The 16,134-nt window shown below is 34.4% G+C and overlaps 1 protein-coding gene across 1 annotated transcript in view; it reads left to right on the top strand.

The window, feature by feature from the left end:
- The window catches only part of LOC149807823 (ADP-ribosylation factor-related protein 1-like), a 30,692-nt gene that overhangs the window by 11,389 nt on the left and 3,169 nt on the right, over positions 1 to 16,134 (top strand). The window contains exons 4-7 of the mRNA XM_089971016.1: positions 3,585 to 3,667; positions 10,181 to 10,262; positions 13,251 to 13,321; positions 15,410 to 15,510. Coding sequence (XP_089827142.1) covers positions 3,585 to 3,667; positions 10,181 to 10,262; positions 13,251 to 13,321; positions 15,410 to 15,510 — 337 coding nt within the window. The remainder of the gene's footprint in view (positions 1 to 3,584; positions 3,668 to 10,180; positions 10,263 to 13,250; positions 13,322 to 15,409; positions 15,511 to 16,134) is intronic.

Here is a 16,134-nt window from a genome sequence, read left to right as displayed (position 1 = left end):
AAAAGTGCATATGGAGGACTCCTGCGTGGGTGATTTTCTGTGTCCCAGAAAATTTTTTTGCATCCAAATATGCGTAATTAAGCATTTCCGAGATCTCTGCCTCTGCTCGTATGCATTCAAGTCTCTGCTCAGTTTATATGGGTATGTGAGAAAGCCTGCCAGTAGCTTCCCATGGGTCACTCACTCTTCCTCCACTAAATATACTGGCTGCCATGTATAGCCTATTATGTGCTGAAAAATGGTGTTAAAGTGAAAACAAATGATCTGCCAACTGACATGATGCTAAACATAAGCATACTTCCAAGGCCAATCTGGATACGAGTTATAATGATTATTATATTGACTTTAGATCGTAGATCAAGAATAGGTGGACTGTTAATTCCTGCTCACAAATGATATTTACAGTAATTAGGGAAGCTTTTTTTTAAGAATAATAAATAGAGGATCTCAAATGGGTAACAATATAATGTTGAATTTATGAAACAAGTTGAATAATGTCCAGCTTTTGCAAGCTTTAACAAGTTTCATAAATTTAATATTAAATCATTACCCATTTGAGATTCTTTTTTCACATAGTTTTATTTCAGTAGAAATTATTTAAATAGAAAGAACAAATAATTTCATTCATTCTGACAGATGTTGTACTTTTCATTAAAAATAGTCTGAAACAAAGATGAAAGACAGTATATGATACATTTTTGATAACTATAAATCAAATAATAAGTGTCCATCCAAATAAACAGAATATTTTACAGAAGACAAAACATTTGTCAACACAAAATGTCCAATGTGTGTAATGTCACATTGTTTGATGTGGTGCACAGTACTGGTTTGAGTTGGCCAACACAACACAGTGTCCGTGTTTATGTTGAAATTCCACATTAAAACAAAGCATTACTTTATTGCGATATTTTTGTGAAAAGAAGATTAGTGGATGCAGAAATACACATATTTACTGTAATATATTTGTGACCTGATATTTGCAGTATTTGATTTGGAACATTAGACTGTACGGAAGACGTAAACAAATCTCTTTCTGAGTTGGATTTGCATCACATATTTATGCTGTAGTCGGATAAAATTCTGTCAGTTTGGGAGACCGGATTTTGTCGACATTCTTCTGTGAACAAAGATGAGTTTATTTACTTCAGTAAGTTCATATTTAAAACAAGCTTGTATATAGCATGGATTCCATGCTACAGATGTACAGCCCATCCATCCCCACCCCCACCCTTGTTATCTAAACAATGCCGGTAGCTGTACTTGTTGTTATTGTTCTTGTCTTGGGGTTTTGCCATTTTTCATGTTATGATATGTTATACATGACATAACAAACCACTGTTTGGGTAAATTGGCTATATTGAAACAGATGAGACCATTTTTTCCCCAATTCCCATTCACGAGTCGAATAATAAAATAGTGGCTAAAAATGTTCAGTAAAAACAAAAATTCCAGAAGGCAGGGTTAAAAAAGTTTCCCACAATTGCAGCCAATCAGTAAAGAGAATACTGCACAATAATTTCATGGGCTTATTTGGACTAATCAGAATCAAATAAAGTGATATGTGCACATGTATTATATCAAAAATATGAAACTGCACACTAGGCAAAGTGTACCGACCATGCCATAATTATACATATAGTGTACCGACCATGCCATAATTGTACATATAGTGTACCGACCATGCCATAATTATACACATAGTGAACTGACCATGCCATAATTATACCTATAGTGTACCGACCATGCCATAATTATACCTATAGTGTACCGACCATGCCATAATTATACATATAGAGTACCGACCATGCCATAATTATACATATAATGTACCGACCATGCCATAATTATACATATAGTGAACCGACCATGCCATAATTATACATATAGTGTGTCAACCATGCCATAATTATACATATAGTGAACCGACCATGCCATAATTATACATATAGTGTACCGACCATGCCATAATTATACATATCGTATTTAGCTAAAGATGGCCACTCATTATTCTCATAGCAAAATGTTTTGATACATTTATAAAAATTTGAGCATTATCAAAATATGTTGTCAAAATTGAATATACACGGCTATTGTGGGGTGATATCACATGTCATTGGATGGATGCTTCTTCATGTTTACCCCCACATTTTTGTAAATAAAAATGACAGTTTACGCCTGATCAGTAATGAAATATCATATGTAACCACTTTAGGGAAAGACAGTTCCTATTTTGACCTACTAGCCAAACAAGGAGTATACAGGGAGAATTGCCTCAAAATTAACAGTTGTATGCTTTTATGTTAAATTTAGATTACTTACTTGAAATGTTACTTACCCAACATTGAACTTCTAGTTGTCTGGGCCAGTTAAGCTCCAGAATCGTCATCCCCAGCCACTTGCCTATCTTCAGGATGCACGGTACTAATTGTATGGAAAAATGGGAACCAGTCTGGAAATGGTTGAACATAAAATAGAGTATACAGTAAAATCTGTCTTGAAAGACCACTGCTGTGTGAAACCATGTGTTTTGAGAGACCACACTGTCATTGCACAAATTTATTAACTATTTAGCATTGTTACCTGTTATGAGAGACCACCTGTTCTGATGTATATGGGTTTGGCTGGCCAGGATTGATTAATAATGTAAGTTATGTTTTTAGGAAAAATAATCTTTTGAGAGCTTATCCTAGTTGTAAGTGAAAAGAAAAAAAGATACATTGTTTTATTGATGGAATTTCAGTCCGTTAACAGTCTTGAGTTTGGAACACTCACTACTAAAATTAGCACCAGACTCTTTGGTGCAGAATTGAAAGCACACGTTTCAAACACATGCAGGTCCAGATAATGCCGCGGCTCATATATCTTTTGCTCTACACAGAAGCTGACATCCAGGTTTCATCTATACTGATATAGGTTTGATGATGAGTACTCAGAAATTTTAAGTTATTGAATTTTTAATCTCAGGTAATTTTTATCATTTAAATCTCTTTCTGTATTAGTATATGTACATATAGATGGTCACCTTGACCTTTTACTCATTAGTTACATAATATGACAAGGCTGGTAGTATATTTCAGTATTAAATTGAAGCGCAATAAATGGTGATATTAAAAAAGATGATTTTTTTAAGACAGCTTTATTTTATATTTTTTTCTTCTGATTTTCTTAAATAAAGCTCAAATATTTAAATGTTACCTGAAAGGCACCATTGCTGTTTAGGTGAACATGAACTTGCAATATAATTTAATATTCACTAATGTAATCTTTGACAAGCAGAACAATGCACATTGTTTACTTATATACTGAACTACTATTCCTGGGGCTGTCAAGAAAATCAAGGGTGGATATTAAAGTTCCCATGACCAGCTGGTTAGTCAAAGGGAGACAACTTGTGACAGTTTGTGATTGGGATCCATGAAGGAAAGATTACACATTTGAAGTTTTAATAGGACTGGAAGAACATTAGTTATTTGAACTTATTTGTTTCATAAGTTTTTCTTACCTTGGAAAAAGAAAAAATGTTTTCAAAATTGTTTGAAAATGAATTGATGCTGAAGTTGTCTTTCTATTTACCATTGCAGTTGGTCAGATAGATATTAAAGGAGTGAGACTTAACTTCTGGGATTTGGGTGGCCAGGAAGAACTGCAGTCACTCTGGGACAAAGTAAGAGAAGAATTGTCATAATAATTTTTGCAATTCAGATAATTTTATATGTGGCAACAAAAGTGAGATTTAAAGATATTGTTTAATGAATGTGTGTTTTTCCTTCATATTTTATAGAAATTGTAATGCAAGTAACACAATTATCTACTTGGCCAACAAGCTCTTTAACTTGTGTTCTACCAAGAAATGACCCCAATGGGGCTGGGCTCCATGAGTTAAAAAAATATGGGGCCATTTTAAAAATGTGGGGTCAACAATATAACTCATTTTTGCATATATTTTTATTTGTTGAAATACATATGTTAGTAACAAGAATATGTAAGAGTATATACCTGTATATTGTGTTAGTTTTCATTTATTACATTTACCTTTAATCAGTACACTCTGCTAAATGATGGATGATTTCTCTGGGCCTGCTTTACATGATGATAATATAGGATCCAAAGTACAATTTTCATAGCAGCTGGAATGTTGGCCTCCTTTTCACTGGCAACTTTATTCACTGCTTTCTGAAATTCTTCATTCAGCAATAACAAAAGCCTTGTGGGCATTGTTTGCTGCATGTTGGGTTAGTGTATGAATTCTGAAATTGGTGTTATGTTGAGTCTCAGGATTCTGCATGTCATGACTTTCTGTGTCAGAATCATATGCCAATCACAGAAATTCTTTCAGCCATCTGTTATGGAACCTTCTCCTTTGATCAGATTTACTCTTGCTACTACGCTCTATTTGTTTAGCCTGATCGCCTGGCATCTTATTGTTGCTATCAGTTATGTTATAATCTTCAATTGATTTCATTTTCTTTGGTTGGGAGCTCAGGGGCCTGTATCGATGCTTACAATTTACCTATCAGTGATACATATACTAAACACCAGTGTTTTTTATAGTACATGTTTAACTGATAGGTAAATTGATGTGGTTGTGAGGCCCAAAAAACTTAAAATTCTCCATGACTTTGAATTGCCTAGCACCATTTCTGTGATTGAAGTGTTATTAATCAAGTGATTCCGAGTGATAAATTGATTGGCTTACAGTGTTAGATCCAGTGAAAAGTGCTGTTACACATGTGTTTATCAGTAAACAAACTGGTGTATTAACTGAACTCAAATTTGTTTGCTACGATTGCTATTTCATTCCTGGCTGAAATTTTATGTGCGTTTGATGACTCACCTACAGAAATGTTAATGCACCATCTGTGAGATTTAAGTGCCTATGACGTAATGGTGCATCCTTGGCAGAACACTGCTTGTGAGGTGCATTTGGATATGGGAATTTTTGTAGTCCAGCAGTGAAGCATTTATATATTGATGGTACTCAATTATGATGAATTTTGAAGAAAAATCCTTATATTTAATTACCTTTTTACCATTAGAGACAGTACCCTGTATACTTGTGTGTAAATCAAGTCCAACTGCACACTTCTGACAGATCTGGGTCTGTGCTGTTTGTTAGGAGTAATCAGTACAACAAACAACATCGACCCTGATCTGCACATGCATCAAGCAATGGCAAATCAGAGTCTATGTTGTTTGTGGTTGGATTCAAGTTGTGTGCTGGTATATACATTTTATCATGACGTCCATTTGTTCCATTGACAGTATATATTAGACTAGCCTTGTTGTTGGATTAAAAGCTTTATACTTTAATTACTATTAATAATTATTTTCACCTAATATGTCTGCGTCTGTTTTTGTTAGAAAACAGTAATGATATGTGTTATTTGATCAGTGTTTTAGCCAGTTTTCCCATCATCACAACCATTATTATTATTATTATTATTACTGTTTTGTCATCATTATCACCACTCTGGCTCTTGCATAGGTAGGATAACATGCACACAGTTTGTCATTGACATCATCTCTCTTAAAAAGCAATCAGAAGTAGATTTTGTTTACATAAAAATGTAAGTTGTTTGGTACTTGTATTCTTGGTTTTTGTAAATCCCATGATAAATACCATTATGTAGCACCATTTTATTGTGTGTGAAGAAGCTGGTGTCATGAAAGGCGTTATAACCTTAATTTTTGTTTGTTTGTCGGAGCTGTAAATGACATAATTTGGATTATGGATAAGGCACGAGTAAACCTATGTTTTCATCCTTACTGTGATGAGTTTACGCCAGCAAATTTATATTTCCCAAAACAGAAATTATTCCAGTTTGGAAATGAACTATACAGTGTTCAGTTGCTTGTATAAAAGATTAAATCCATAATTAGCATTATGTTCATTTTGCAAATTGTATGTATGATGATTGTCTGTGAATTGTAACACAAAAACTGTGGCTAGTCAGGAGAGTAACTTCCATTTGAAAGGGATTGTCTCCACAGGTTGTGAGACCAAGAACGTGTCATAGTGTATGCATTGCAGCTGGAACACCAAACTACCTATTGACTCATCCAACGTGGATGTGATCCGTCATCATTGTTTTTCTTGTAGCTACTGGAACTTTATGCCATTCTACCAAGACTTATTTTGCAAGTTAATTGATAATTTTACTGACTTGCTTTGCAAGTTAATTACTTTGTAGATAGATTATATTGCTAATTTTACTGACTAGCTTTGCAACATTATTATAATGCTAATTTTCTTGAGTTATTTTGCACATAGATTGTGTTGCAAATTTTGTTTTGTTATGTTGTGCTTATTACATAAAAAATAGCATGCAAGATGATTATTTTAGCAGTATTGGATTATTTACAGCAATACCAGAAATGGGATATTAATCCATGCGTTGAAGTTATGGATTAAAATATCAGTAATATTCCTACTTGTTATTGTATTGATGTAAATTTTTTTAGTGATTTGTCTGTACAAATTTACATACAAGGTGCATGTACTTTAACAGCACTTGAGTGTAGACTTAAAAATTGTTTCTGACAGTGATGACCATTTCTGTCAGATCAGAGTACCTACATGCAAATACAGTCAAACCCACTTATCTCGACCTTGGGTATCTCGTGAACTCGTGTATGTCGAGCATTTAAGTCCGGTCCCCAAAAATTCCTCTTTTGTTATGCTAATTTTCCCGCACTTATCTTGACCCCTGTTAGGTTGATAACCCCGTTATGTCAGGCATAAGTTTTGGTCTGAATTAACATGTGGACCCTCTTATTTTGACAAAGTGCAACTTGTTATGTGTATCTTGCAGAAATTTTACAAGAAATGGTCAGCGAAAACGATTTACTTTCATGCACAATTTTGGTCAGTAACAGTGGTAATCACGTTTTTTTAAAATTCATTTTATTTTTGGTTCATAAGAGTAGCTTAATCGGTTAGTTTATTAGAATATATCATGTTCACTACATAAAATATTCAAGGATTCACAAAGGCAAGCATGTGTACAAGTTACAATATAACTTTGTTACGAAAATGCAGAATCTTAGACATCAGCTACAAGTATATTTTTTCATTTCCTTTTTGTTTGTTAAGGTGAAACTCAGATCTGAATTATGCATGGCAATACATGTATACAAGAAACAGCAATCAAGGAGATACAAGTAATGAAATATTATGCAAATGTACAAATTCATAATCAATGTGCAGATGGAAAATTGCTGATGGCTGAATATTCAGAAGTTATCAATTGTTCCATATGCACGTAATATCATGATGATTCATTTGATAGCAATTTATTACAAAATAGAAAGATGTGTCAGTACTGTTTTCAAAATATCTTTGGTTTATAAACTGAACATAATGTAGTAGAAATACAAAAATACATGGTAAAATTACCTACACATACATGTACAATCAATGCATATATGAATAGAAAATGAATACTTTTTTCATTTTGAATCTATACATGTACATATTACAACACAAAAGTATATAAACATATCATAATGTGCACTGCATTATTCATTTTAGATAATATGAAGTAAGATCAGTCTGCTTTTGTTTAATCCAAGCTGATTTGTAATGAACGAGTCAAAAGCACTTATGTTTTTATACATATGCTTGGCATCGGCAACACTTGCCACAAACAATTTCATGTTTTTAATGTTTTCAGCCATTTCACTGTAACTTTTCATCATCATCATCATCATCATCATCATCTTGCTGGCATGATTGTATCAGCTTGGTTGTCACTGATTGGATTATTGCCTTATCAGTAAGTCCACCATAGGCACTGGCATCATCAACCACGTGAATATAATTAGAAAATTCATCTCAAGCAGTGCCTATGGAATCCGCAGTCTCATCAGCCATTGATTCAAGACATATTTCTGTTTGAGGCTTTTTCATTTCTTCTGCAGTCAAACACTGCTGGTGAAATTCTTCATCGGAAATGTCTGAAAAAATACAATGGAACCAACAATATTGAATGGTTTTGGTGATGCACTGTTCCAAGCTGCACAGGCAGACATGAAAATGCCTAGCAAAATTGGTTTATAGGATCGTTTTTCCTCAACTGCAAGCAAATAATTGCTAACTAAAGCTTTCCGATAATGGATTTTAAAAGCCAGAATTATTCCTTGGTCGAGTGGCTGAAGCTTACTGGTAGCATTGGGAGGAAGAAAATACAGTGTGATTGCTTGTAGCCCTTTGAAACGTGAGTGAGCATGGCAGTTGTCTATTATTAATTCTATTTTTCGTTTTTCAAACTGGAAGTGGTGATCTAACTTGCGTAACCAGCTGGTAAAGATATCACCTGTCGTCCAGCTATTTGACTGGCTTTTGTAGTCACTGGGGAGAGAAGACCTATTAATGTTTTTGAAGCATCTTGGATTTTCAGATTTTCCTATTATTAATGGCTTGATCTTGTCATTTCTGTCCATATTTCTGGCCAAAAGCAAAGTTACTCTCTCTTTGGATTTTTTTCCTCCATTGCATTTGTTTCCTTTCAAATCCATCATCTTGTTAGGCAGACATTGCCAAAATAGCCCAGTCTCATCAGCATTATAAATGTCACATGGCTTGAACTTGTCTAAGATTTTTGGCAAAACTTCTTTATGCCATTCCTGAATGGCTGCATCTGAAACAGATTAATGTTGTACTTCTTTTTGCCAAATCAGCACATTTCTTGCCTTTTTCAAGTTGTATCAAAATTTCATACTTCATTTCAATGTTTTGGTTTTAAAGTTTTCTCTTTTGAAACATTTTTTTCACTTTCATGAAACAGCATATACTTATCAACAGAAAATAAACAGAACAGATTTATTACAAAGCAGAATATCACCCTATATATATATGCTTGTATATATGCACGCGAAATGATAATCTCAGGCAGTTTTCTTCTATACTTTGGCAGTTGAGGCCCCATAATTTAGTTCTCAGGCTTGAGGTCTTATTTTGTTTTGTTTTCTTATTTGGAATATATTCTTTAGGTTTGGCAGAAAAATTGGCTTCCATTGTTTTAATTTATTTTCAAAATTCCATTGAATATCAGTAAAAAGGAACCAAAGCTGGCTAAAAAAAAAAGAAAAGAAAAAATGAATTGGCACACTTAAAGAATCCAAAGTCAGTTTCTGGGGTCGGCTTGCTTTGCAATAAAATAACCTATGTGTTTGATATCCTACCAGTAAGTTCAAACAATGAGTTTATTGCTCGTTACTTGTGTTTATTAACCACCTGGGCATCTATTTGTTTGTCATCTGGAATCATAATTGATACAAACTCACATTGAACCCTGCAGGGTAAGTAGTATACTTGGCAATAACTTGCTTTAATAATACTCTTTGTAACCCATGATAGTGAAAGGATTGTCGTTTGCACTCACAGTGATTTTCAAAAACATGTATTAATCTTTATTTGTGAGATACTGTCATATATTGACCTGGATATAATACATTCTTGGTTATTTTGCACCGTACATCATGTCATATGTGAATGGTGGGTGCCTTAAAGCAATTGGTTGATGTTTCTCTCTCCCACTCTCTTGTTTGCAATTTTCTTCGATCCATTTTTCAGTCTGATAACAGATTCAAACCTCTGAGTACAACCAAACATGATTTGTTTTTCAATAGTCACGTCAGTTAACAAAACAAGTCATGTGTTATCTGATATAAGTGATGCACAGTACAGTATGGATGCATACGCTACATGTGATGTAGGGAGTTTATAGATTCATTTATTTCTTTAATAAATTGCTAATGATAAATTGTAAAACCAGGTTAGTTTCTTTCATTTTATTATCAATTAAGCATTTTGTTAATTTTATTGTAACATGCAGTGGGAGGGGATTCCAGTAAACCTAAGAGCAAGAGATGGGAGTAATGGTCAACGACATCTTTAAAATTATGTTACCGGTTTTTATGAACCTTGATATCTCAGGATCTGGTTATGTTGATGATTTTTTTTTACACCTCTGATATAATCGAGATAACCGGGTTTGACTGTACCCATTTTGACATACATCTGATGAAGAGAAAATTATGTATCAATTCATGTGTGAGTTGCAGGATGATTTGTCATTGGTGCATAGGGATCACCAACAGACACAAACTGATTAACTTTTGAAAATTGGCGGATCCTGAAGCATTTTTCTCAGATTTTAAAATGTTTTTGTTTCAGTATTATGTTGAATCTCATGCCGTCATATACATAGTTGACTCTTCAGATCGGGATAGAATGGATGAATCAAAAGAAGCCTTTGGTAAGGTTTAAGAGCTGTAAATTTGAATTTTAAAAAAATTACAATGTACTCAAGGTTTGCACTGTTATTGTTTTTCAGTACAGCACTCCCTCATTATAAGACCCTTCATTATAATACCCCTCATTATACGACTCTTCATTATAATACCATTCCTGTTATAAGGTGAGTATGACCATGGGCCAGTTTCATTAAGTTATATATCATGTACTTCATTATTCCTGATGATGCAACAAAAGATCCCTCCTGCAAGGTAGAGACCTTGTTCAATCGATTGAACATTCTAGAAGATCAATCAGCTGGGGCCACAGTGGGGCTATGGAATGATTTGATACAAGTCATTCTAGTGAAAAATTCCACTCAAATTGTAAATAAGTCTGTTTCTAGAATATTTTGAACTCAAAAAACTATGTCAGCATCTTATTTACAACTTATGACCATTACCAGAAAGTACAATCAGCACTCATGGACAAAAGTTAAGTACACAAGATAGATGATATACATTAAACAATATAATTATCTGCTACCAACTATGAACAGTATGGACTCAAATACAGTGCCATTATTCTTGTTCTTTCAAAGTGAAATGCATTGTCTTTGCTTCTTTGATAAATAGCTTATCTCATAGGTAAGCTTATTTGTCAATCTCAGAGCTGCTTGATATATTTAACCATCGAAACCTTGCCCTGTAAAGCTAGGGAAGCTTGTTATTCATAAATGACCAGTGAGTGCTAATTATAGGTAACCAGTTAAATATGAAGCACATTGTCTTGTCCACATTCTTAGGTCATTCACTTTATATACAGAGTTTCAAGCTTTGATATACAAGTAAACAGAATATATGATTCATAAGGGTGAGGGACTTTAAATTGAGCTCCAGATGTGTCTTTCAAGAAATTTAGAATGAAAATGCTGCATTTCATTTGCACAATCATTGTTCTACCCATTAAATACATTGTATTATGATAACTTTCCCAGCTGCCTCTGAAATCCAGCCCTTACGGAAAAAAACAAAAAAACACTCTCTCTCTCTCTCTCTATATATATATATACATATATCTGATACACATGAGTGCATATAGCACCGATTGAGTAACATCAGATTTTGGTGATGTGTGCTTAGTCGTGAGTGAATATGGGCTTGTGTGTGCTGATAAGGCGATGGGTGCAGTTCACCTGCGGATCTAGGTTTGAATCTCTGTAGAGTACGAATAAAATATTCTCTAACCTGTATGATAGTATTATTTGTATTAAGATATTAATTCTGCCTACTATTATCAAGCATTCTTCTGTAGGAATCCAGGGATAGCACTTTTCATTCTGTCTGGTGTATATTTATAATTCTCCATAATTAATTCTATATACCTTGATTTCTTTCATAGGAATCCAGAATGACTGTGTAGATACATGAGAATTAATTACTAGGTCGCCATGCAAGTGTGTCTGCTACACATGAGTGCATATAACACCGATTGAGTAACATCATTTTTTGGTGATGTGTGCTTAGTCGTGAGGGAATATGGGTTTATGTGTGCAGGCAAGGCAATGGGTGCCGTTTACCCACAGACCTAGGTTTGAATCTCCATAGAGTATGAATTAAAAATTCTCTAACCTGTATGATAGTATTATTTGTATTAAAATATTAATTTTGCCTACTATTATCAAGCATACTTCTACAGGAATCCAGGGATAGCACTTTCTGTTCTGTCTGGTGTATGTTTATAAGTCTCTCTGTCTCAGTCTCAGTCTCAGTCTCTGTCTCTGTCTCTGTCTGTCTGTCTCTCTGTATACACAGGTTACAGGTTAACTCCCCTTTTATATCGATAAATGGCTACCATTATACCATTTTACTTGGATGTGCCAGTTTTTACTTTTGTAGTCCTATATCTGAATGGCGAGCTGTCTGTCGAGACAGACTGCATAGCTAGCCAGCTATACTGATCATACTGCAACAGCTGGTCAGTCAGACCTCAAGGCATATACTTTCTTTGATACACTGATCTTACTGCTGACCAACCAGTCCAGCGATATGAACAAGCTTTATACTTTTGAGTAGGCTGACCGATCAACTGGACCAACCATTCTTTTGAAATTCAGAACAAACTGCCATTACTTTATAGTGCCATCTTACCGAGCCAAGTAGCCATGCCAGGCCAGCATTCCAGTATGTGATCACTGCTGAATAAAGAATTGTTGTCACTTTGTTACTAAGTGTTTTCTTTGATCATGACACGTGGCACGTAAATTTATGCACAGTTAGTTTGAAAATCATTTATTTTTAGCTATGGGGGAAAAAGTAAGATCTGAATAATTACAGTAACGTTGGCAGCAGGTAAAAATCTTGTACATTTGTCATCATGTTCCAATTAGAAAAGCAAGTCGTAAAAAAATTGGTAGCTTGGTAATTGAAAACAAATAAAGGTGATAATTACATTTATTGCCCTAGTTATAGGGCAATATAAAGTTTGTTCAGCCAAGCCAAGGCGTGTTCCATGAGGGAAAAGCAGAACTGGAACATGACTTATAATAAGTGAACATATCTTCATATCACCCCCAAAGGCAATAAATTGTTTATCATACCAAATTGTTGAAGACAGGAAAACACAATATTGTGTGGCATGATCATGTCAGGGGGACATAATCATATGAGGAGACATTACGTTTTGTTTACTGACATGTACCAATCATTGACACTTACTTTTATGAGGTATAATGAGTCCATTTATTGTACATTGTATAGTTTTTTCTAGGTTTAGAGGAATACAGCTCTGTCAGTTCTCTCCTAAATAGATTAGTGGAACTTGCTGGACCAGGACTTGCTCAGGACCAATGAATTATCTACAATAAAATAAAATTCATATGGTAGTTGAAAATAGAAAATGTATTGTTATATAAGTAAACACTTTACCAAATCAGCAAAACATTGAATCTGAGTTCATAATTGATGTCCACTGGATTTTGAATTTAGTTCTTATGTCAAAACTGTTTCAGACAAGATGATAATCAGTGAAGCTTTGGAAGGAGTCCCCCTCTTGTTGCTGGCCAACAAGCAAGATGTACAGGTTTGTTGTGTTTTACTACAGGCTGTTTGTATTGTTAATAAGACTCTTGGTTATCAATGTTCACTTCCTGATATTGAAAAGTAGTTGACCGCAAATCTCTTTTTCTCAATAAAAAATACTAGACCAAGAGCTTTTTTTTGCTTTGGAAAGTAGTTAGCCAAGATCCCCTTTTTCTTAACTAAAAGTTGTGCACCAGTTCTTTTTCTTGTTGCAAGAAGGCTTGCATAAAAGAAATAAGTTGGATAAAAGATTCTCCATGAGACATGAACCAGGCTTTACTTCTAACCAGTTCAAGTACATAAATCTTTATAAGTTCATAAACTAACTTCTAGAAATAAAATTTGTAAATTATCAATATTTAGAATTCATTATGTTCAAAATTATGCTAGCAAACTCCCAACAAAGTAATAAGATTATCTGTCTTGAGAATCACATCATAATTGGGTAAACTAAATGGCAGACAAGCTCAGCTTGAAATGTTTGTATTAGTGTCTAAAGGCAGCACAGCATAAATTACTTCATCGTGCAAGTACTTCAGAAATTAAAATATATCTAATTCATGATCAGTCATTTGGAGGGGGGGGGCAGAAGGGGGGTAACTTATACAATTTAAATGCTGTTAGCAGTTGTCTTATTAGCCAGTAGTTGCAGAAAAAATACCCAAGTTAATAGGGAGATTAACTAAAAATAATGGTATCCTAGTTAGGAGAGAGGTTAGCTAAAACCCTCCAATTCATTTAGTGGAGAATGGATACCTTAGTTATGAGAGAGATCAGGGCCTGAAAATGTTGATGGTTTGAGGTCCAAAACTGATTTTTTTGGCTGTGGATCCATCATATATTATTAGTACTATCCCATCATGCCTTTAATATTGCCTTGTTGTTTCTATAAATTGAATAACGTGCTGTTCAACCCTTAAAATGTCTGAAAGAGTAAGACAAGTGCAATGATGCGTTAGGAAGTAGATCATTCATTAGTAAGAGACTTGCACTTTAACTGAAACTTAACAAACTTGGGAAAATATACAGAGCACTAAGCTAAGCTTGATCTTTGTCAGTCAGATGTCTGTCTTTTTCCAATATCAGCTAGAACCAACTATTTGCTTACCAAATGTTCTAGATGAATTTATTTACTATTGATGAAGCTAGGCACAGAATATTTGTCAGCAGCAACAAATGCAGGATGACTAATGTTACAGATCTTTGAAGGATGCCTGCTGGCTCCTATTAAAATAAAATATACATCTGTTTCTTCCTGCGAAGAGAGGTGAAAAGGGAGCTAACCCTCATTCTACTGATAATTGGATAATCAGTGTTAACAAAAAATCTAATGTAAGGCCACATTGAGTAAAACATTTAGTTGCAAAGGTTTAAATTTTCATTTTTTTAAAAATCAAAATATTATGGCAAAAAGTTAATGTGGTGCAGATTACTGAAAATCATGAATTATGAAAAGTGTAAATATAGTAAAACTTGTCCTAACGGTCACCTGTGTTCATTGGTCACCTGGTCACACTCTCCAGTCTGATTTCCCCCCACAGGTTTCATATATAATTGTCCTGTAATCAGTGTTCGCCTGTCTTCCATTGCCGGCAGCCTTGTATTTCTTAACCAAGCCACGGTTTCACTGTGCCTTCTGCAGTCACTGGAATGTATCAACAGTAACCGCTCCAAGTATGCAAAGTTAACTTTTTTTGTTTGATGAGCAATGTATGGTATATATGAATGTATATTACCTTAATCAACGTTTAAACATTTCATAACTGATTGTACTTTGTAACCCAGTGAAACTCAAAGGCATCAACATGTCAGCTTCGAAAGCAAATCAGTTTTTAACATTACAGGAGGTATATTGCACTAGTGATATCCCTTACGTTTAGACTTCTTTGACCCTTCCTACCCCATTTGTGATATTTGAACATTTCTGTTGTTGTGTAGGGTCGGAGTCAATTGCCCATAACAAACCCTCCAATACCCTAGTTAAGAGGGAGAGTAACTAAAGTCCCACATAACAAATAGTGGAGACTAAAGTCATGTAAGCAACATAAATGAAGGAAAGATAAAAGAATAACATTTTTCTTATTTGCAGGACTGTATGTGTGTTGGAGATGTGAAAAAGATTTTCAATGACAGTAGAGAAATGATGGGTAAACGAGACTGCAGAGTAAATGGAGTATCAGCACTGAAAGGGTAATTGTCATTTCTCACTGATATTTATATATATTAGCTGTTTTTTACTAAAGTAGATCTTTATCAAGGATTTTTTAATTGTGTTCAAATAATTTGGGAACCAGCTGTGAGTTTTCTGAGGAGTGTCAATGGTTTTTGCTTAGAAAATAAAAGTGTGATAGGTAAGTTGGAGGGTCCAACATTATTAATTTTGTTAATTTTATTTATCTCGGATGATGAATTAGGAAACAATAAGCCAGCCAAGGTCCAAAGCCCCATATATCCACCCTAGAAATATATAAAGTTTGGCTTGAACATATGGTATTATCATGACTCATTGAATTGGTTTTTGCCATAATGTGGTATGAAAAATGTAGTGTTCGGACAAAATTTGAAGAATTTCCAACCAACTCTAGGCAGCCAATGTGTGTTAAGCAATACAATTTGCTTGAAGTCCTCTCATCGTGGCTTAAGTGGGCAATACCTATGTCATACTCTGACTTATCAGCAGAACAGAATTTTCTCTGGAAGATCTCTACTCATGAAATAAGAGCAACATTTATAAGCCTTGCCTTTGATTGTAAAGTTTCTATCAAAAATATTGTTGAGGCAGTCGGCTGGCATGCACAGTCAATCTTCTTGATT

Source organism: Sinohyriopsis cumingii, chromosome 1 (assembly GCF_028554795.1).
Source record: "Sinohyriopsis cumingii isolate HCF-2022 chromosome 1, ASM2855479v2, whole genome shotgun sequence".
NCBI lineage: Eukaryota > Metazoa > Mollusca > Bivalvia > Unionida > Unionidae > Sinohyriopsis > Sinohyriopsis cumingii.
The sequence above is the reverse complement of the archived record's forward strand: the minus strand, read 5'-3'. Positions and strand labels throughout refer to the sequence as shown.